General features: G+C 39.7%; 1 protein-coding gene across 2 annotated transcripts in view; it reads left to right on the forward strand.

The window, feature by feature from the left end:
• Positions 1-1,622: 1,622 nt before the first annotated feature.
• The window catches only part of mgat5 (alpha-1,6-mannosylglycoprotein 6-beta-N-acetylglucosaminyltransferase), a 91,546-nt gene continuing 68,649 nt past the window's right edge, over positions 1,623-24,519 (forward strand). For both annotated transcript variants that reach the window (XM_044188138.1, XM_044188139.1), the window contains exons 1-3: positions 1,623-1,801; positions 13,829-14,306; positions 20,048-20,212. In XM_044188138.1, coding sequence (XP_044044073.1) covers positions 14,066-14,306; positions 20,048-20,212 — 406 coding nt within the window. In that variant the 5' untranslated portion in view covers positions 1,623-1,801; positions 13,829-14,065. The remainder of the gene's footprint in view (positions 1,802-13,828; positions 14,307-20,047; positions 20,213-24,519) is intronic.

A 24,519-nucleotide genomic window follows, 5' to 3' on the forward strand; every position in this document is an offset into this window, starting at 1 on the left:
ACAATCACTAGTCCTTCATGATCAATAGGCAGAAAGAAACAAAGGGAAACCTTGAATGCAAGGACCTACGGGTGAATAATGCATTTCCCTTTAGGCACTACTGTGTACACAGCTTTTTCTCCACCTTTTGCTTTCAGTGTTTATCTCCTCACAGGAGGTCCCCCCCCCTCCCTCCCGTCAGCCTTTTTTCCTCCCTCACCCCTCTTCCCTGTGGTGGTTGAGTAGAAACTTTATTGTATTTCCACTTCACAGTTATCTATTTTTATGTTCTGAATACAATAATATAATATCAATACCCTAACTTTAGATCTAATTTCTGCAATGATTACCAGCTGAGTCAGAAAATGCACAGCATACAAGCCAGGAGGACTGGCAACAGAGCAGTCATTATGAGACAAAAATTACCCTAAATTATTGAGCAGCGATTAACGTTTTAGCACATTTAACAAATGCAAAACCTAATTTGTCTACCAAAATGATTCAGTAACTTTGCTGAGGTTAAGCATCTACACAATGTAGCGTCTGACAACCAGCAGATGGCAGTAAACACAAAGCTTTAATTGGTCTGTGACAGCATGAAGATGTAGTTAGGGATCATCCTGTTTTAAGTCTCCCAATCTGTTTAACTACCTTGATGTGGCAAATGTTACTGAACATCAGTCACTATGGCCCACATTTATATCCACCATACAGGCCTGGTAGTAATCAAAGATTAAAGCAAGCTTCAGATAAGTAAGTAAGTAATGTATTTATAAAGACTGACCAGTAAAATAGATTTAAATACAGACTCTTATAACTGTCTCTGGTTTCCATTCTCAAGCAAGGAAGAAAGCAAGAAATGTGTCTGATTTTTGTCTGTCCTTCATTTTGATGAATTGCAAGTTGTGGAATTTAATAATTTAATTAAATCATACATTATATGATTTGAAGTCTTGAGACCTATTGCTGTTAATTAGTGACAAATTCTTAAAATTTGTTTTCATCCTTTATTGACTTTTTGTAGTGATGAGTGTTTTAAACTTTATTTTAACTTTATTTCATGTATGCCTCACTCAGTATCAGCAGTGGGAGAAGTTTACTTTTATTTTTACTTGAGTAAAAGTAACAATACCACACTGTTAAAAACACTACAAGTTAAATAGCATTGAAAATGCTATTTAATTAAAAGTATTATTAAGAAAATGTACTTAACGTATCAAAAGTAAAAGTACTCACTGCAGAAAATTAGCTCATACAAGTGTTATATTATTACATTAGATTATTACTGTAATGTAGGTGCATTAATGTAATGTTAGTAGCATTTTACTGTGGGTTATTTAATTTATTACAATGCATCACATTATACAAGCCTAGCTTGTAGCTTTGATATGGTAAATCTTAATAAGTAAAGCTGTCAAATAAATATAGTGGGGTAAAACGTACAATGTGTATCTCTGTATTGTAGTGGAGTAGAAGTATGACACGAAATGGAAAAACTTCAGTAAAGTACAAATACCTCAACTTTGTACTGTATTTGTACAGTACTTAAGTAAATGTACTTAGCTGCCTTCCACCACTGCTCAACACTAGGCTAGCCTACGTTTTCTGCGGGGCGTTAACACGCAGACGGTCCCTAAACTGTCAATCGCGTTCTGCAAGTGGGCTGAGCAAATATAGAGGCTCGTACGCTGTGGCTGTCGGAATCTCATCTTTCTAGTCTGGCCAAAACCACGACGTCTCCGGTTCGCTCTCTCTCTAGATTTGAAGTATTTTTACCGTTATATAACATCGCCGCGGGCTACCGGCTGAAACCACTAAAAAGGTAAGCCCCTTTCTGACAGCTCCGGAGCCCGTTTTCTGCTCCATTGTTCAGGAAATAATGCTGAAAGAAGAGGCGCAGTGTTTGGCTGTGTGTGTGTGCTCGGGAGTGGGCGACTTGTCATTGCGGCGGTGCGTGTTTTGTTGTGAAATGTGTGGTGCTCGACCGAGGCTTCTAGCCGTCTCAAGCCTAAAAAACAAAGCTAATGTAGCCAGAAACTGTGATAGCGTGCATGTAACGTTAAGTCAGTTAGCCACATTAAAGCGAACCTGGTTGGTAATAGAGCTGAATAGCTAACGTCAACGCTAGCTGATATTTTTTACAGCCAGTTAGGGAATCAGAACGATAATCGCCGCAGCGAGCCGGGGGTCCCATTGTTATTACACGGCAGGCTTAGCTAGTTTATGAAAGAAGTGATAGTAACACAGTGTGATAATGTAGACATTGACGGCTGACGGCATACCCACAGGGTGTCTTTGACCGAATAACATCATTGTGCTGGGAGCATGTCTCGAACAGGTTGTTAAAGAACAACGTTAAACTCAAAGTCATTACCAGCTTCTCTTGGTTAAGGTGGGTTAAGATATTTACAGTGTGCTAATAGCTATTTTAAGTGGCTATTACTCCACTATGTGTCCAATGTTCACCAACATTTACAGCTGCACTTGTCAGTGACAGACGACAGTCTTCTCCCCCGACAGTGTGGCACTACTTACTTGTATCTTACAACGGTTGTAACAGACACAGCGTGGTAAAACAGTAACCAGGTATTTCACCTTGTTATACACAAGCTAGGGAGACATATTTGTTCTGAGATATTTTTCAGCTTCCGAAGATGATGTCACTACACTCAGCTAGTGTAGTGACCATCCCGAGGTGAGCCACCAACTGCCCCTGGCGTTATAAAGAGCTCTTTCAGCCACCTTTTTTGCGGGAGCCCTTGGGATTATAAATCCTGAGGAAAAGGAGCTTTGCTTCGGTGGCATGCATCACTGGCAACAAATCGCTGGAGGGTGTGTGTGGGGGGGTGTTGGTGGGATCGGGTGGAGAGCCAGTGGAGGGATGAGGAAGGAAGGATTGAAGATCGGGGAGAACTTGGCTGTGGTGATGGATGCCATGCAGGGAAATGGAACACTTGGCCTTTCTGTGATTTAAAGGGCTCCTGTTCTCTCAGCACAAACACACACACTCACACATACACCTGTCTTCTCTTACTTGAGGTCAGTCTGAGGTATAAAATCTGCTTTTCTGGAAGATGTTTATGCCATGTTCGTTGAACTTTAGCCAGAAACTCCACTCCAGCTAGGCACTCCACTCAGGAGAGGCTCTTTCCCATCATGCTTCTTTACAGTCAGTCTACTGTTTGGAGCTCTGCAGTTCCAAAGCACTCGTTTATTTGTGCTGCACATCTGAGCTGTAGAGAAATTTTCATTGGTAGGGCAAGTCAGAAAACCTACGGTAAATCCTCTTGAAATGCTGTTTTCACATCCAGGGCAATGCCTGAAAAACTGAAGAGGTAATAAAAGGGAGATTAGGGATTTTCAGAAGGCCTGTACTGTAACCTCAAACATGAATCACATCCTCAATTTCATGCCTGGTTTTGGTCTCTGAGACTGAAAGATTTCACTCTTGTGGAATATTGAACTGTGAGCTGCACTGCACTTTATTAAAATATCATTAGGGTGGGAGACATTTATATTTGTATCACTGATACTTCTGTCAGTTACTTGTCAAACCTGGAAAACTGGAATAATAGAATACCATGATCAGCTCAGCCAAAGAAACTGGAAATAATAGCATGACATATAAAACTGCTGTCACTTTCAGTAATAAGTCATAATAATTAGTGTTTGGCAACAGTTTTGTTAGGACTTTGTTCATACAGATTGTGTTGTGCTGATTAAGACTTATTTTTTATGTCTGTAATGTGGTCAGACTCAGTTATAATTCAGAAATGTGCAACTAATTCCACAGAAAGAAGAAGCAAATGTGAATGGCTGGAGTTTGGGTTGTTATATTTTATGTCAAAAGGATAGAAAGTGAGGACATTTTGCCACTCCTGACTTCTTTAAAGGCTTTTAGAGGATTTGGATTGCATTAAGAGTGAAGACCAGAATTAGGATTAGTTTTATGTTTGGGAAAGTGTTACGAGTTAGGCATGTAGTGAGAGGGTTAGGGTTAGTTTATTGCCCTTAAATGCTGCACTTCATTCAAAGAATAGTTGTGTTAGCTGAAAATAGTTTTGATAATTTTGCAAAATGTAATGTTGCTTAACGTATTACGAAATGATGCACAAGTGGTGTTCTTCTGCATATTGCAATGAAGCCAACTTGTGATGTCATAACAACAGAGCATGTTTGTGGCAGTGACAGGGGAAAAGGAAGTGTCATTTCTGCCCTCAGCACATCAACTGCAGTTCCATACTTGTCACCAAGCTTGTTTTTGACATGCAGGTCGTGTTCAGGGTCGTCTTGTCCTCTCCCTCTCGTCTCATGGCATGTTGTGGCAGGTCAAACCTATCAGTGCTAGGCTGAGGAAAGTGATGCCTTAGCAGTGTCTTCTTTTTGGCTTCGTATGTTACTGTTACAGACTGTTGGACATACTATAGTATGTCTATTACAAAGTCCTTTACAGCAACAAAGGACAAAAGAAACCAGTCTATCACAAGTTTTCTGCTTTACAAAGAGCTTGTGTTGTTTATATGTGTTTGCTAGTGAGGGCAGTCTAAGACTCAGGGTCAAAAATCCAATGTAAAGGGCAATACGTGTAAAGTCAGTGTTGCAGTTCACTGGGTGGTGTTTGTCAGAAGTGTTTCCCCAAAATGGTAACTTCTTTTCTTGTAAATGTGATGAGACCTACAAAAAAAAACTGTCTGTTGATTCCTTTGTATTTCAGCTTTACGTTGTGTTTTTGTAACTAAGGAAATCAAAGTTGACTCTACTGTGTATCTCCAGATTCTGCTCAGTACAAACAAGGACTGCATGTCGACAAAAGCAAGACAGCTACTGACAGTGCAATTTAAAAAAACAAAAACAAATCCAACATTGAAAGAAGATTTTTGGGTTACTTCCTACTTGACTTCTTTGTGAAATTAACATGTTGTGTTTCTCCTGGCTCCAAAAGTGCTGATGTGATTCCTTTTGTGAGGATAGTAAAGAGTTTACGGAGTCTCACTAATGTGGGAGAAACTGCAGTTTTTGCAGGTGTTTAAGCTGTCCAGGAACTCTGCTCGATCGGAGGATCCTGTTCCTGAATGGCCCCCCGTGGTCACAGTTGATTGGATTTAGGCTTCCAGGGCGGAGCTAGACTTCTTCCTTTGGAGGTCAAGGTTGTCAGGTGCTAGGCTTTAAACTCTGTGGTTACTTCACAGTGTGTTACTGTGTGCTGAGTCCAGGAGTGGAGTGAGGAAATGTCACCAAGCTTGAGTGAAAGCATTTCCATTACATTTACAAACTACATTTTTATATTATGTTTTCCAAAGTATCAAAATGGAAGAAATAGGCAATAAACATTAATATCACTGTATTAAGAATGCTGTTGTAATGACAGCTCACAGTTGTCGGCGTAAGGCAACGCATTTTCTGTCACATGACTTTCAGGTGCACAGCAGTCAGAAACAGCAACTGTCAGAGCAGCAATGGAAGATTTGTCACTGTGAACAGAGCTCAAAGAAATGCTGATACCTACATCTCAGCACTTGATACAGTTGGAGACGACTGAACCTGTGCTGACCAGAAGAACGAAAATCAGTACAGTTAAAGCTACTTGGCTTACAGCTTTTTCGTGGAGAGGGGAAGCTAGCTGTCGCGCACCGAAATGCCTCTTCTACAGAAAACACTGTCAAATACGGCAATGATGCCAAGTGAACTCGACATCTTGAGACACAATAATCTTCTTTACCCACCAAAGATATTGAAGAGAGTTAAATGTAATACAGAATCAATGCATGGTGTCAAGTGTGTGATTTTTTTATTTTTATTTATTTATTTTTTTTGTACTTGGAAAAACCAAAATGTAAGCATTTATTTTACATTTGAACAGAACAAAAGAAATGTAACTAATTAGCATACAGCATTTTCATTTTGCTTAGTTCAGTCTAATGTTTAGCTGCAGATCTGAATAGGCCTACATTATTGCACTTAATATTTATACTTGGCTAGTTCATATGTGTCATATGATGTGTGTGTGAAGTGGTGGGGGTGCGCATGGAGGGGTTTCATGAAACAGAAACATTATGAAGGGGTGCTGTGTATTATTCTTCAAGATGAATATTGCAAAGTGCTGAAGTCTAGCAATTCTTTCTTGATGCATTTGTAGCATTTTGAAATGTACTGCAGGTATTCCCACAGAAACACTCCTGGCTGGAAACAAAGGAAGTATTGACTGTGTATTGAGAGAGAGAGAGAGAGAGATGTGACATTTGATTTGAATTCTCAACAAAAGGACTGGTTTTGTCAGGTGACCCAGCAGCATGTTTATTTTGAGATGACATTGTTTTTTATTTCTCATGTAAATGAATTGTTGTTCATGGTGATGAGGGTTTTACATCCTGCAGTGGTGTGTCATGTAGTCCTTTTAGTGCATCTTCCTTCCTTATCATCTGACTTACTGGAAGCCTGACCAAAATTAGTTTTGTTTTTTTTTTTCTCTTCACCCTACACAAAGGCTATATACACCCACTCACTATCAGATTTATGTTTCATTTATGAAGGATTATGAAAGTAACATTAAGCTTATTTTGTCTGTCTCTTGAAAAATCTTTGTGAACATTTCTATGACAAAACCTTGAAATTGGTACCCTTGAAGAACTGTTTGAGCCCATCAGTGACTCAATAAAGAACACATTAACATTGATCTGGGAGCCTCTCACATTTTAGAGAAACGTCCTTAACTTAGCTGCAGGGAAGGCCTGTCTCAAACCGTGGCGTTAGCTCTTGATATCTGGTCACGAGCTGGATTCACACCAGTAAGGTGGTGAAGCTGCAGCGGAGCCTGTTTCTCTCGAGGGCCTAATGAATAATTAAGAGGCGGGGCTTATGTGAAGAAGGCCATTAAGATGCAGAGTCATACCGGTCTCCATGGCAGCAGGGCCATATTATCAGGATCATGTCTCCTTTTGGCCGGGCAACAGGCGAACTAGCACAGTCTTAGTCTGGGAGAGCTTGGACGTTGACTGGAATGGGGAATTTCATTTTCCTGGATGAGTTTTTGAAACGATACTTGAGGATCTCTAAGGATCCGTGCCAAATGGATGGCTGTCACAGCATGAGTAAGAGAAAAAGGTGCACTAAGTTAGACACGAGGTCATCTTGAATCTTATTTATTATTATTATTAAATATTTATCTTATTTATTAAAATGTCTGTACACATTTATTGGCTTTTGTCTTAGGTGAAGTTTTGATGTTGTATGGGGCAGAGTTTAGTGTACTGAAATGAGTAGACTATAAGTCGATTGGAAGAAAATGACTCAACAATTTTGATAATCGATTTATCGTTAAGGCTTTCAATGAGAATAAATTCAAAAAATTCACTGGTTCCAGCTTCTCAAATGTCAATATGTTCTGGTCTTCTTAGTCTTCTGTGATTGTGAACAGAATATCTTTGGGTTTTTGACTATGGGTTGAACAAACAAGACATTTAGGGGGCTTTCACGCCTAACCTGAATTGTTCGGTGCTCTGGTGCGTTTACCCATTCAGCGCGGCTCTTTTAAGGTTGGTGTGAAAGCTGTCAATCGAACTCTGGTTCGGACTAAACAACTGTACCGACAGCCAACTTTTCAGGTGTCCTTGACCTCTGGTGCAGTTCATTTGTTGGTGTGAAAGCAAGCGGACCAAGAGTGAGGCTGCTGTCGCCACCAGAGAGCGCTGAAGTTACCTGAGTGTGAGAAGTCGAGCTCTATGAAAGCCTATTTATATTCGGGAGAAAAATGGAAACTTTTTCAAATTTTATCCATAATTGATGGCCGTGGCTGCACCTAGAGCATATTCTACTACTTTTTGTGGTTATGCAACAAGCTCTAAGTGTATGTTATTTTAGTTCAGTAGAATGCTCTCTCTTTTAGACCTGGAGTAATGCACTGGAATTAATCTAGACCTCCTTCAGCCTGCTTCACCTATATGGAATATCCCCTAAAACTACACTTTTAAGGAAGTTATTTTCAGCTCCAATCACAGTTGGAGTCTTTACCTCGCTCCGCCATCTGGCCTAGTCTTAACAATTCAGCAAACGATAGAACAAGCACAAAGGTTATGTGATTAGGACTCGGCTGGAAAGATATTAAAGCCTGAGATGATTATTTTGACAATGATGCGATATCATCGTTAACTCTAAATCCCTGCGACTTTACCATAAACCAGTTACATCTGTGTGCACAGGGAAATTTAACCAAGTGCCCATGATTGCTGCAACATAGACAAGTACTGCTCATTGTAAACATTTATATTGGATATTGCCACGGCTTAGAACAATCTTGTAGGTATTTGTTAATCTGAAGAGATATTTCTATACTGTAGCTGGAAACTGGGAAATGAAAACATGGTTCTAGTTTATTATGTGAATGCTTAATCAGGGGCTTGCTCTGTTTCCATTGAATTAGAAATTGACTCACCGTTGTTGGGAACTTTCAGCCAAATAATGAACCCATTTTGAGACTGTTAGTTACTGTATTCCGAGAGATATTTGGTCCACTGGAAATGTTCTTGTATCCGTCCCCTGATTTGTACTTTTTATTAATATTGTCATGAATTTATTTAGAATTTTTGCATTCATAATGCAGTTCTTGACAGGAAATTGACCCGCCAGCTGTTTGACCTTCCAGATAGAGTGTATTTAACTTCAAATCACTTATCACACTTTGATTATAAACAGATGGTCTCCATTCAGCTTGTTATACGACTCCTAAAAAGCAATCAGCTGCACTGGTAATGATTTATGTGTTTTGTTTTCATATTTGTATTTAATTTAGATTAATTTGTTTTTCACTTGAACATTAAATAGTCTTTTCTGTTGTTCAGTTGTTCATCCAGATTTGCACTCTATGCTGGTAGAGTAAAGGCTTTCTGCAGGTTCAGTGCAACAATTAAAACACAAAATGAACAGTTTTCATTAGAAACACAGTGTGAAAACTGTGAGACAGGACCCAGGAAACCTATTAAAACCAAATCTGTAATTTCAGAATGGAAATTAGGGTGTCACTCCTTTCTGTCCGTGACTGTTATCATATCCATCTTTTTAAAATATTTTTCTGTTATTTCCTTGCTAGGGTGTAGAACAAACCCTCTTCTTTTCATTTTCAGTGCAGTCAATACTAAACTGAACAACAAAAGCAGTTTTAGAGCTGAAATTTCAGCTCTGTTGTCCCTAACAGGAAAACATCTTTTGTAGCAGATTTGGGAGGACAGCAATTTCTCCCAGGCTTGAATGATTCAATTGTTTCTGTCTTCACCGCCTCTTGAACCTACAGGGTTTTGTGCGCTGCTACTTCTTCCAACAATGAAACAACCATTCAGCAGGTTGTTACGTTATCATCTCAAATTGAAAAGGATCATATATTCTGCAACCCCAGCTGGCTGTCAACACACAGCTTCACTGGCCTATTGCTGCTGAGAGCCAGAAGGCTCCCTTCCAGACAAATTAAGATCCGGAATTAGAAACCAGAAGGTAACTGAGAGGAGATATATACATTGCTGGGGGGGGGCACAGCACAGCCTGTGATTGGAACGTTTCCTAACGACAGAGTGATGTTGCATGCTCAGTTTCAGTCTTAAATAAGATGGATGGACACAGGAACTCAGGCCAGACAATAGCGCCAGCTCCGACTGAGATTGTGTGCATTCAGAAACTGAAGCGGTTGAGTCAACGTTCTGTGTAGGTTTTTGCTCGTGCTTCTTACAGTGATGTACCAAAGGGCAGCCTGAGCAGCGTTCCTCTCTGACAAACAGCCCCAAAAGCCTCCCATCCTTGTCGGCGCCCAACCAACGAGTGCTGCCAACCTTTTCCCTCTCTCCTCTAAGCAAGCGAGTCCCAAGCAATGAGAGACATCCGATGTTATCAGCGCTGCAGATTGCACAGCGCTACTGCCAAGGGCTTGTCTCATGAATTCACAGTGCAGTGCGGAGACATTTTTTTTTTTTTTTTCCACCGAAAGCCTTGTTTTGCACACATCATAAAGCAAATTAGAGTGAGTTAAATGTAAAAAGAAAAGCTACAGGAATTTGGATTTTTCCTTGTCTTCATTTCAGACAATGCAGCATTTATCTCTGCTTTGTTAAAATGTATAAAAAGGTCTCTGTCCGCACAAAAAACAAACATGAGCCTTTGTCTTAAGTGACTGAACAATTATGGTGTGTCATAACCTGCTGTGAGATTCCAGCCCCGTTGGAAGCTGCTCGCAGCTGTCTCTGACCTATTTATGAAGCTGATGGATGTAAGGTGAAAAGAGCCTTTTGTGTGGCTGCCTTTTGTGCTTCTTGAGAAAGTGTTGATGATTTTCTGCCAACAACTGAGTGCTGATTATAACCGTCTTTGCTGTGCCTCTTTGCTGAGACGAATAAATACAGTGATTAAAATATGGACAGGTGAAATAATTTTTTTTTTTTTAATTCAGTGTATTATTGAGTTTCTCGCAGTGTTGCACTCATGGAGGCGGCTGTGGTCCTGACCTGGTTAGAGCTGCTTTGAAAGGGCATAAGAGACGCAGTTCAAAAGCAAGGCTGCAAAAATCCCCTCCCCACACTTAGCCTCATTTACAACTACAGCGGTTGAATGCAGATGAGAGAACATCTAACATCTTTTTCTTTTGGCTTGATTGCGTTCTGGAAAGATCTTTTTTTGTTGTTGTTGCTTAATGCCTAAAGCCAGAGGCATTTATTTAGCCGTGCATGCCTTGAGGTTGTCAGTTAGGACTTGTTGAACAATTTAATAGCTTCACAAGTGCTGCAGGGCTGTCTCATTTTGCATTATGGGCAAAAGTTTGATGGTTTTGGCCAAATGTGTTAAATTAGTTAGCCTGGTGGGCTTTATTCTCACTTCTATGAAGCTGCTCACACACTGGGAAAAAAGGGAAAGGTTTAACAGCAAGAAATGGGATTTTTGTTTAATATTCATGTGTTTTTAGGAATATTATCTATTTAAAGGTATTTATTTATATCCTCTGATCAAGGATATAATCAAATACCTGTTCATAAAATGTTACATCTGGTAGTTTATTTACAGCACTGATAAGCAACAACAAAAAAGGAAATGCCTGGACTGATGATATGAGCACTTGTAGTTGACAAGCGACACAGACCTTTTGTTTTCTCTTGTTACACACATTTCTACAACAAACCTAACTAAGAGCAGCCTTAAAGAGTCTAAGATTGTGTTGAGACAGGTCGTGAGGGTGTTGCCATCGTGCTATTGTGTCACTACTGCCTGATAATGTCACCAACTAATCAACAATTCTTTGAAAACTAATTTGGTCATCGATTTTTGCCGACTACAACGATTATTCGTTATACATGTACGCACTTCAAGCACACCGACTATGAATGTGCTAGAAAAGCAAAATGGATGGTTTCCTGAGAAGTGCGGGGGTGTGTGCTGTCCGCGTGCAGGTCCACAGCTGTCCACGTCTGTACTGAAGTAAGAAGAAGCTTTTAGCCACATATGTGCGACTCTGTTGGCCAGATCACAAATCTGACTGCAGTCCATCCTGGTTTTCCCAGGCTACATGCAAATCATGATCGGCTCCAGTCCAGAAGGAGGTGGAAACGCACCTGAAGCTGTTTGGTTACTCCCCCAAAAGGCCAGAAGAATATGTTTTTACACTTTTTTTTTTTCCGCTCATGCCTCTCCCTCACCCATACAGATCATTCAGGGATCGGATAAACACTTTCACAGCTGGGTGCACCTTCTGTATGATTGTATAAGTTGAGCTGCTTTTTCCTGTCGCATTAATGAAACCGGGAGAGCAACCACTAATTTCAGTGTGATTTCAGTGTAACATCAGCTGCCATTATCACTGGGGACAGACTCTGTAGAGGCTATTTCCGCAGACTGCTAACTGCTAAAGTTGGAGTTGGAGTAAAGTATGTGTCTTGGAGAGACAGAACTGAATATTCTCTGATTCCAGCTTCTAAAATGTGGTAATTTGCAGCTTTTGTCTGTTTTATTTAATTGGAAAATTAACTTATCTTTGAGTTTTGGACAAAACAAGCCATTTGACACCATGACCTTGGGTCTTCTGAACTTGTGATGGCCGTTTTCCACTATTTTCTGACATTTTTGTAGACTAAATGATTGACATGTTAATAAATAATTAACCCTAATTTTACTTGAGGTTCAGAGTTCTGCTGTGAACAACAAAAGCAAAACTTAGTTTGATTAATTCACCTTGTCCCTGACCTTTTGCCGCCTACAGATTTCTTTTTCCTTTAGAGGGAGTAAATAAAGAAACCTTTTTGACCTTTTTTACATTTCAAACATAAGTACACATGTTACTCAAGAGGGACAGCTTCCTTCATTTGTCTAGCAGAAAAGCCTGTTGAATATTTGGTAAAAAATTCAAATGTAATAACAGAAAAGGCATGTATTTAAAATTTATGTTTGTGTTCTCACTTGTCAGTGAGGAAGATAAATTGTAGGCTATCGAAATGTTTATATTTTGAGGGAACTACAAACCCTCTTGCATTAATTCCATACAGCCCCATCAATCATAAAGATCACACTGTCTGGGTGAGACAAGGCTTCTATGTAGTCTCTCTTTCAAGAGTGAGAGAAGCATTAAACTTTAAATTACTTTTGAAGACCTTATCTTGTTTTTAGCCAGTAGTAGCAAGTAGTCTTGCTTAAACTCTGTATTGCTTTCACGTCTGACATAATCTACACCACCAAACTCTATGTACTTGTTTCTCCTTTTGAAAGAGAAGCTTTTAGTTGGACGTGGCCCTGTATAATATGTGTTATTTTCCATGTGGGGAAAAAATAATAATCTAAAATTCATACATTATTGACAAAACAAGGTGAGGAGCAGTTTTCCCTGCTCACTATACTGTATGTTTCTATTCAACCTCTCCCATCTAGTCTAATTAACACAGTTTGGTGTGTCACCATGCTGCGTGCATACCGTAGGAGCTTCTGAAAACAGCAACCTCCAGTTCGGATACAGTGTGCCTCTGTGCTCTGTGGTTTGCCGCAGTTATAAACTGGCTGCGCTGCTTAAAGTAACAGGCTGGAGATCTGTACTACACTCACGTCTAATACCTCCACCCATTCATGGCTAGTTCCTCATTCACTAAAACCTATTCAAATGGACTTAAGGATTCCTATGTGCACTGCTTTTCAGCAGCTGTAGTGTTGCACGGTCATGCTTTATCACCTAGTGTCTGGTTTTCGGCTGTGAAGTTGTTTCTCTCCCTTTTGAAAATCTTGTGGTACCCTGCAGAATCCAAACTCGCACCTTTTTAACACCTGTTTTTTGTCAGTTCAACCTCAGTGCAGCATTACCTTTATATAGCAGGATGTAAGATTTGCTATGTTTCTGCTTGAAAGAAATGTTTAATGCCACATAGACAGATTATTTACTTTAGTGCTGAAACAATTTATTGGTTGATCGATTGACAGAAAATTAACCGTAAACAATTTTGATAATCAAGTAATTGTTTAAGTAATTTATCAAGGAAAAAATACCAAATACCAAATATCCAGCTTCTCAAATATGGTATTTGCTGCTCTTTGTCTTTTAAATCATTGTTGGTCAGACAAAATAAGCCATATGACAATGTCATTTTGAGCTCTCGGAACTTGTAATGAGCGTTTTTTTTAATTTTTTTATTTCACAACTACTTATATACATCTGTTTCTTCAGTTTACTCTGAATTATGGCTAACACTGCTGACTCACTGTGTAATTATCAGTGTTGTTATTGTAATCATGTACACGTGGGACCAGGTTTGGAGAGGGAAGTCTCCCTCATTATCTGTGTTTAGCAGACCAACCAACTAACCACTCATCTTGCTTTCCTCTCTGTCTGTCTTCTCTGTGTCAGGATGCAACAGGTTGGACTCCGTCCTCTGAGATGTTATTGAGCAATGAGGATCAGAGAAGGAAATCCTGCCGGTGAGGCGAACAAGCCGCACACCACCCCCCAACACCACCGCACTTACACCGACTGACACAGCTATGCCCTGCCTGCCCTCCTGATTCTCCTCCCCAACCCCTGCACCTTCCCTCGGTCAAATCAGACCCACAGCAGCCCCAACAACTCAAGTCAAGTCAAGTCAGCATGGCTACACCCTTCCTGTGGAAGCTGTCATCCCAGAAGCTGGGCTTCTTTCTGGTCAGCTTTGGGTTCATCTGGGGCATGATGCTTCTACATTTCACCATCCAGCAGCGAGCCAGCCATGAGAACAGCGCTGTTCTCAGGCAGCAGATCCTGGACCTCAGCAAGCGCTACATCAAGGCCCTGGCTGAGGAGAACCAAAGTGTCATGGATGGGCCCTATGTGGGTACCATGACAGCTTATGGTGAGTAGCCAGCTGCCTAGCTGCAGTTCATGTAACCCAGCAGTCTAAAAGTGTGAGGTGGGTTTCCCCAGGGGGGTGTTGTAGGAGAGACGTGAGGTAGAGATAGTGCATGAGGTGAAAGGGGCAGGTGTATGCCGGTGTTCTAAAAAAAACAACAGGAAGTTGTTTTTAAGAATAATCAATTCTTCAGTATCACAGTAATCCAGTGATGATTGTCTGTACATCCATGGGTACATTGCAAACAGGAACTGCTAATAGCTAATTCAACATACTTTTAATAATGCCAATTTGCCAAAATGTAAACAAATATAGACAAAAAAAACAGGGTGCATGGCAACATTATACCTACTGTTAACATCCCCCAAATTATGGCAACTGTAGTCATATACACTCATACTCGCACTCATACAGTCTTTTCCTTCCACTAAAGAAAATTTAGGGTTCATTGCTCAGTGACTGACGGGAAATATTTTCAGTTCTTTTTTTTCACACATGGTATTCTCCTTTGACGTGTCTTTTGCTTCTTTGATTACATTGAAGTCGGAAGTGTCACCTGTCGCTATAGGTGGGAAAGCCCATCAATAGGCCTGACCTTACAAGAGAATAAAAAGAAATGCCTAACATGTATGGAAGGAGCTAGAGCCTGCTATTAGCATAGCAAAATGAATGTATTAACTGATGTTGCATGAGCCTTAACTTCTTTCATTTTCATAAGATCACTAAGAGGCAATAAAACACCAAGAGGTTAGTTATTATGTAGGGCTGGTCTTTGCTTTCCCCCTCTTTTTACATCTTCTTTAAATTGGATCAAAATGGTTCCACGTGTCTACCTCTTGAGCAGGCAAAACATTGTCTATATTCAAGAAAACTTGTCTGGGAGGTTTAACGCTGATACAGCTGAGTCGGAGCATAACACTGTAATAGCACAGGTCCAGAAGACCCATCAATAATTTATTCATGCCATTAATAGGCCTGCATAGACCTGTATGGCTCGATGGGAGGCTTCATTAGAAACCTGAGATTGGAATTGATTGTTCTCTAATGCCCAGAGAAACAACAGGATACAGTAAAGCTCCAGGAGATTAAATCAGCTCCCAGTAAAGAAGAAGCAGGAGTATGCAAAGAAACAAGTGCAATACCTGCTTAGCTTTTTAAGCTTAAGTTTACAGGTCTCTCTCTTTTTCTTTATTTAATGTACATACAAACATGTGGAAAATGCCAAACCATTCCACTACCACCATATGCAAAGTACTATCAGCAAGCTGTACTTTCCATTTACCTCAAACCTCAACATCTGGCTTATTTATTCAAGCAATAAGTAATGTGAGGTTAAGATGAGGTTAGTTTGTACAGTTATACCCAGACAGTTTCTCTTCTTGGAGGAAAAAGTACATATGTCTGTATACTACATTTACATAGGAGTTATCCTCATCATTAATCATGGGATTCATTTGGGGTAAATGTGAGCCAAGCCTAGTCCGTAGAATCTAGAGTTAGCAGGAAACAGTGTCCTGTCCATTTTGTTTTGTTCCCTTATATGATGGATTGATTTTCACGGTGCTGTTGGAGCTGCAGCACAGTCGGCTGACTTCCGTCCAATATCACATCAAAATCCATTTCATGTCCTTGATTAGATAGGGAGGCAGCAGGGTGCTTTGTGCTTCCTGTGTTCCCTCACTTGGTCGATGATTTGCCCAGATACGATTTGTAATGAGTTTAAGGGGAAACATGGTTTCCTCCTTTGCTATCCATAAATGACCCATAAAATCTTACTGGATTTGAATTTAATGAACCAAATTTGCGTCCTGTTGATGAATATTTTAATGCACAATGACTTCCTGTGCCTGCCTCTTGCAATCTCATTTTGGCCAGAACTTAAAATATTGGAGCAGCATTTTTAGGGGTAGGGTCTCGTTTTACTGCCATTTGTCTTGGGCCTGTGTGTTAATATGTGTAATACAGTAGACTAGTAGATTCCAGGTGTCTCAAGGCGCTGTCATACCATCTTCTTCCTCCTCAGTGAAGTCAGATGTGACTTTGGATATGATCTTTCTCGTTCCACCCCTCCTGAAACTGATCTGTACAGCTGGGTGTCACAAGCCACCTGACACTGTGCCTTGTTACTGCACAGTTCAGCAGCTATTATGGATTTCTTTTATGCCTGGGACGCATATCACACCTGTACTCTCTGCCTTGGCCTGCTCCGTAGGGCCAACATCAGAATTCAGGAGAACCCAGTTGCCCACAGCAAAGACTGGGTGTGGCGTAAGCTCATATTGCTGGTCTAATCCTCTCCTTCCCCGCTTTGTTATATTATGCTGGTAAGATATGCAGAGCACTGCCACCGGGTTGAAGCTTGCTTTACGGATGACAATAAACAATCAAAACAAAGGATCACTGATGACTGCCTTGGGCTTATGTTCCCCTGTAATCATTTTTTTTATGCTCATGGGCTTAATGAAAAATTCCAGGTCATTGTGCCTCCAGATTATTATCTTATGACACTATTATTAAAAGCAAAGAGAAGTTCAGTGTGTTTACCGCTCCAGGATTTATTTTGCAACTGCATCACCTTGCTAAGAAATATTAAGACAGGCAGAAATGTGTCCCTAGGTGTGCTATTACTCATCTGGTTACCTGGCAGCAGTGTTAGTGTACTGAAGGACAAGTGAAAGCATTATTCACAGCTTTGCTAACACACCTGCTAATGAAGGTCTCTGACTCAAAGCCTCACATTTAATTATTGTAAAACTTGAGAACATTTTTTGCTTTTAGTTTATATAATTTATATCCACCACTTACACAGATTTTTTTTTTTTTACAGATCAAACAATTGCAGATTGTTTCTTATCTAGCAGTTACTTGTGGAAAAAACACAATACACACTGAACTCACTTTATTCAACTTTCAACCGCATTGACTGTGAGTTGTAGTCAAAAGGTACACCTCACCTGTTATCTTCACTCTAACGTATATTTACAATAAAACAAAATGTAATATTCATCACACTGCCTCTGTTTGTTGACATTTACACATATTTAAAATGTTTTTTTGACATGCGATGAGATCTGTACATATAAGGAGCCAAAAATCCACAGAGGCAGCACTGTTGTACAAAGTTTAACTGTCCAATAAAAACATTTCCTTCAGCCAAACCAATTTGGCAGCAACAAATATTAAGATTTCAACTCTGAGACGAAACAAAGGTTAATGTATCTTGTGTTCAAAACGCTATGGAGATCAGAACCACTGGTAAATTACCAAATGGCTAGCCGAGGTAAGACTGTTTCTACTGGCATGACCATGGACAATGATTGGCTGTTCATCTCGAGAGCCAGCATGCTCGAAATGGCTGGCCAGCCTCATTCGGGTTAGCTGGTCCTCACATCTCCTAAAATGTTGGAGAAAATTTTCATATAGACATTATTTTAATAAACTGACCAAAAAATTCTAAATCAAAATTTTTGTTGAGAACACAAGCACCTTCAAGAACACAGACTGAAAAAGGGCGACTGTCTTAATAAGTAGATAGATGTTTAGGCTGAATTATGTTCTCACCCTTTAAAAAGGGTTAAAAGTGTAACTATTATAAAAAGAGGCAGATACAAGAATATATCCTTTCTTTCTTTCTTTCTTACAAGATTGGTAGATTTGTTGCCTGTAAAAAGATAATGCCACCTTTTTGACAAATAGCTCAAATGTGTCATTTTTACACAATGTGTATTCTTTTACATTCTTATTTCTATCCAAACTGCTGCTCCTGATTGCAAGTGCAAGGAAGACATGAAGCCAATTATACACTCAAGGCGTTTACATATCTTTGTCTATCCTCTCGTAAAGCCTGTTGACATTAGCTAAGGTACAAGCTAAGATATTAAACAAGCCTGGTGAATCTCTCTGATTTACAGCCCGAAGTGAGTGGGCACAGGCCTATGTGCCAGAGGTGAACAGAGGGGGGGCATTAACTCTGGGCTAACCCGTTTTTTTTGTAATTATGTTCGGCCCAAAAGCTTGGCAAGGCCGCTGCTCCAAAGCTTTCCGTTTGGTTTCTTCCTGGTCTCACTGTGCTGCTCTCTGTGCATCTGCTCCTCCCAGCACACAGCTCATCCAAATCAGACAAATGCTCTGGCGTTTGTCTTCACACGAATCAGGCTGGTGTGCTCTGCCAGGCCTCGCTGTGCCCTTGCCAATCTCTCTGACGTGATGCAAACTGGCGTGTCAAATGCATCATGGTGAGGGAAGATGTGGCGCTTGTATGTGATAGACAAGCTGCAATTATCATCATCTGAGGAAAGCAAGCATGCCAAACTCTGGATCAGTTCTGTACACATAAGCATGCATGCATTGATGATAGAATACACTCTGAATTTGATGATTATGACGGAGCTCGTGCTGATAACATAATATTTGTTGTTATACTGTATGTACCAGTTACAGCAGCTTGAAACAACTTCACATTTTCTGTAAATATCAGTGCAATAGCTGCAGGTTATAGTATCAGACAAATGCCGCAATAAATGAGGCCAATGTATATCCTATCTGTCTCATTACTGGTCAGCGTCCCGCCTGTCTGTTCTACCATTAGCTGTGTCCTGTGCAGATAAATGCTCATGGAAGAAAAGATGCCCACAGAAATGCAAAGACCCAAATTAAACAGCAAGGTCGCTCGCAAAGACGCCCGGCTCCAGTTTTACATTTAAATGAGCCTCAAGTTGACTGCCTGAAATCCAACGACTTGTTGTAGTGGGAGATGCAGAGTCCCCGGTTGTACATTTTCAGACACACTGCAGTTAAGCAAGGTTGCCCAGACTACAGGCAGCAGCTTAAATTACATGCATATGTAATAATTGGAAGCTTTGTCTTAGTCAGAATGAAATGCTCAGTTAATCAGATACAGATAAAAATCTCTTTAATAAGTCTCATATGCTCTCTTCAAAAGTATTACATGTACGGTCACTCTGATGTTGATATTGGACTCAGACTAGTGTATATTTTCTATCCCTTATAGCAGACATTTTATATATTTATATGTCAGACACTGTTGCTATGAAGGCTATGATTTAGTAATATCATGGCAAATGTGGTATACTGCCACACCAGCAGTAGTATACATGGATACACTGGAGGGAGTTTTTTCACTGAAATGCTGCTAACTGGGCATTGTTTACCTCAGTTCCTGGATCAGTGACATCCTTCTGAATTTAGTATTTTCAACAGTAGCTGTATGTGGGCACATATAAATAAAGCAACACGTAGCTTTAGTAACAGTTTTACCTTCAAGTAAGGTAGTCAAGGCTTGAAGCAGTTATGTGATTTGGGAATTTAGCGACTAGCGAGCTAGCAAAAGAGGTGCGGGTCATGCTCGCACACACTAGAGGCACAGGAGTGCACCGAGAGAGTTATTTGGAAAGATCTATTTATTTATTTATTTATTTTTTTTTTTATTTTTTTTGACAGACATATAATTTTTTTTTTCTGAATTTCATATGGAATTAGGGTCAGATGTGTGATTCTCTATTGATGTAGCCAATTCTCTGACTCTTGCATTAACCACTGTTTGCATTGGATCATTTTTACACCCCTATCCATGGTTAATTAATGAGCTCTATCCTGAAGCACTGCAGTGCCCCTGACAGAGACAAGTGCAGACATAGTGCTACATCTCTTGTCAGATATTCCAGGTTTTTGGTGGAGAAATAAAAAACATTTCCCAGTAATCTTATTCACATTCTTACTTGCAGACTTGAAGAAAACCCTTGCAGTGCTGCTGGATAACATCATGCTGCGGCTGGGCAAGCTAGAGTCCAAGGTGGAAAACATCTACAACGGCACGGGGGGCAACCTGACCAACGGCACCAGCACTGCCACACCCAGCGGCACAAACTCTGAAAAAGTTAACGTGGCAGGTATGTATTGCATTTTTTTTTTATTTTGCTTTTGAATAGTCTGGAGTGTTTGTGTAGATGTTGAGGTGGTAAGGAAAGGAAAGCTGAAAGGATTTGTCTTAAGTCTGGATTTTTACACATCTTCGATAAAGGTGGGAATCGCGTCCCAAAGGATTGGAGCTCTACAAGTACGGGGACAAAAGTGCTGTCTCTCTCCAGACTCATCCTCTTAGAATAAGTTGGCTTCAGAAAGTCATTATTCGCATGAACTGTAACTCAGGTATGGGCAAGTTTCATACAGTTTCTTTTTCCAGAGAAACCCTTTTGTTCAGAGTATAAAAAGGCACGGTAAACATATAGTAGCTGAGACCAATTAAAGAAATGAGGATAAGCTGATCGTGGCTGTTTTTTTATGACCCTTGTTTAATTTAAAAAATTCCCATAGTGAATAACATTCCTGGGGCATACGACCAACTAAACTCTGCCAGTATTGCACAGTGCACACCAGGCACTTTATAGGACCAGACCGCATCCTTGGACATAATTCAAATAAGGCCTGTGTTCACGCTGCATGACCCTTTTATTAGTTTTCATTGCTTTTCCTGCCAACTTTCAGATGATGAATTCAGCCCAGTTGAGAGAGCGAGGTGCTGGTTTTTCTGGGATCCTGGGACTTGCTCTCAGTTGTTTGCGGAGCTTTAAACAGTCGGAATGTGGAGTCTGTGCTCTGAAGCAATATATGCAGAATTGGATTAGGCTGATTGAGTTGTACAAAGTCACATTTGAATGGATCTAATCCTAATGACAACTGCTGCGCTGCCATCTTTTATCAAATGTTAACGCTGCCTTTGTAACGTTTTTTCTTTTAAGACCTTGAGTTGAATAGTAATAAGTTAGCCTAATCATATAGTATCATATGAAAGTGACTGATCATTATCAAGACTATTTGTCATAGACAGCCCTCTGACTATCATGATGACTCAGTATGAGAATCTGACTTAGTTTTTGTGTGCTTAAAGCCTTTTTCTATTAACCGCAAACTACTAATGTCACATTCTCTCGCAGCATCTGTAACGCCTAGCGTAATGTCATTGGTTTCATATAAACAAGACCATAAAACAACTTGTTTCCGTTACTTTGTCTTTGGATCCTCAAAGTGCTTTGCTCATATCCTTACATACATGTTTGAGAGAAATTAATCATAGTATGATAGTTTAATCATAATAAAGTATTCTTAGATCCTTTAAAACATATTAATTAACCATATATTAATTAATTCATTAAAACAAGTCCATCTTAGTCAGTAGAGCTGAAACAAGTAGTTGATTAATCGATTAGTGGATTGGATATTGGATTGGTGACAATTCTGATAATCGATTAATCGATCGATAAGTCGTTTTTTTTTTTTTTTTTTTAAGCAAAGATGCCAAGTTCTCAAATGTGAGTATTTGCTGGTTTTCTTAGTCTTCTGTAATAGTGAACTGAATATATTTGGGTTTTAAATTGTTTGTCAGACAAAACAAGATATTTTAAGATATGTGATATTGATGAATGATAATATTGTAAAATAAGCTATTATAAGAAAACATAAAAATGAAACAGCAATAGAACAATCAAATGGTTAAATAGGTAGACTCTAATTGCATAAGAAAGTCCTGTTAAAAAATGACAAAGGTTAAGCCAAAGGCTGGCAAAATCAGCCTAGTCTCCTCAAGCAGTGTGCACAAGAGTTGGTTCTCTGTCTGGTCTCAATCCGGCCATTGTGGACACTAGAGATGAGACACTAATCTCGTATACCATTGTCGAGGCTCTCTTGGCTTGAGCTCCTATGTTGTGGAGCGATAGTACCTGGACCTGTGACACGTCAATAAACCTGCAATGCCCTGTTCACTTAAAACTTCCTGTACCCTTGAGAGACAACATTTGGATCCTGAATGCAGGTCAAGCTGACAAAGCGGCAACCACATCTCTCTTGGCAATGAACTAAAGGCCCCAACACTCCGGAGTCTCCATTGAAGCATTTTCTCCTGTCTTGGAGTGGGTGGCAGGCAGCGCTAATGCCAACTCTACTAGTGCTCCTCCCTGACTGGAAGGCAATTACAAAGATAATAATCTGGACAGTGATGGGGAACACGCCTGGCTTTCAGAGAGGCCTCTATCAAGATGGAACTGAGCAGCAGCCCTGGGACTGCACTGTTTCCACCTTGAATGTATACATTTTCTTAGCCAAGGACTCTGGCATGTTCAGGACCAAACCTGGGTCCTTTTAGTATTCTGTTTATTCCTGGCTTTTATTCTGTCTGGCCTGGTTTGCAGGACGGGTTGAAGTTTGCCACATAAGTCAAGTTTCCATTCAAATTTAGCCCAAATTTTATTTTAGAATATTAGGAGTTGGCCGTATCGAAAAACAGCTGGTGGCGATAATTGTCCAGTTTGTTGTAGAACAGGAGGGCACAATGAAATGACGAAATTTAAAGAGCACTAGTGAAATCATAGATGAACATGGAAAACATGATGGCATTTGTTTGTTTCATGTATTAATGTGAGGAAGGTTACAGTCGCTCCACAGATCTGATGTTTTGTTCTGCAGCACTTTTTATCTCTTCAGTGAAGCGGAAGCTTCTGTGGAATTTTAGTCCCATGCTTAATGTACGTCATGATTTATTAGCTAAGTCTGTTTCCATTAAACTTTGGCACATTTTTCTTTTATCGATACAGAGTTTTCCACCTCAGCCAAGAGTTAAAAACATTTTGGTGATATTTCGGCTCTTTTAATAAAAAAAATTACATCACACCTTTACAATACTTGTTGAATTAGACATTTTATGTGACAGAAACCCACAAACACATAAAAGAGCTGCCATACATGGAACAAGAAATCACATTATCTGCACTGTAAGGGGACGATACAGTGTAATGTTTTCGTTACTCGTCTTTCTTTCTTAAGAAATGCACAGCGTGTTGTTAATACACTGTATTATTTCTCCCCATGCTAGCTCTCTAAAATCCCACACTGCACAAATATGTTTGAGGCTGTTTTGAAAGAAAAGCATTAAATGTTTAGGGACACTTCCCAAAGCTGCTGATGGTTTGCTTATGGTGCTGAAATTACAGTTAGTAAAAATCTGAATCTATTTCAAACAAAGGTTTTAAAACATGCATTGAATAAGACTTCATTGTAGATTATACACTCGTTCACCATTTCATCAGAAACTTCACAATAAAGCCTCAAGCTTCACACTCAGCCTCATGTTGACGTGTGTGATCAATGTAGCAAGTACTATACTATAAGTCCAGCTTTTCCTCTGCTACTTAGTGCTGCTGTAGTGAACTAACAGCTGTGTACACATTGTAGAACACAGCTTCTTTCTTGTGTTTGGTCATCTCACAAAAATGTGGCCCACTCATTCCTTTACAGTCAGACGCCATTGAATGTGCTGTAAAAACTGCATTGGTGCTTTGGGGAAGGGAAAAAAAAACTGGTATCAAAATGCCACATTTTTATGTCCTGCAATGCTAGCTCTGTCTATGCACAGGACAACAGGCACAGAAGCCCCATATAGGATCAAAACATACCGATCTGGCCTTGGTAGCAGCTTCTTAAAAAAATATTTTATTATATTTAATTTTCATCATACAACCAGAAAAAAAATCACATTTACAAACAAACTTACAAACATACACACCCCATGTTCAAAAACAGAACAAAAATCAAAAAAGACAACAACCACAAAAAGACTGCAACAATGTTTCGGCCTATAATAATAATAATAATAATAATAATAATAATAATAATAATAATAATAATAATAATAAGACGTATTATTATTATTATTAATAATAATAATATTATTATTATTATTATTATTAATAAATAATAAAAAAAACTGAATGAATATATCAGCCTATCAATAAGAATAGCAAAACTGGATGTCGCGTGGCAGGCACTTCAGCTAACAATCGGAAAAGTTAAGGTGTCTAATAATTGGGCCCCAGGTACTCTCAAATTTTTCATGAAAACCATGTGTTCCGCTTCAAAGCCTCTCAAGGTGTATCCCTGAGACTAGTTCCCTAAACCATCTGGAGAAACAAGGAGCGCCGGGAGCCTTCCACTCCTTGAGAATTATCCTCTTGGCTACTAACATACCAAACATAAGAGTCTGCTGTACAGTATGTGGCAGAAGATTTGGAACAACCAAACAAGGCAATTAGTGCATCAGGTTCAATCTGTAAATCCAAAACTTTAGAATACTAAATAAAGATATCCTGCCAAAAAGGACAAAACCAGAATACCTTTTCCGCTCACGGATACTGTTCTGTGCGCTTGT

This window comes from Siniperca chuatsi, linkage group LG24, assembly GCF_020085105.1.
Source record: "Siniperca chuatsi isolate FFG_IHB_CAS linkage group LG24, ASM2008510v1, whole genome shotgun sequence".
Taxonomy (NCBI): domain Eukaryota; kingdom Metazoa; phylum Chordata; class Actinopteri; order Centrarchiformes; family Sinipercidae; genus Siniperca; species Siniperca chuatsi.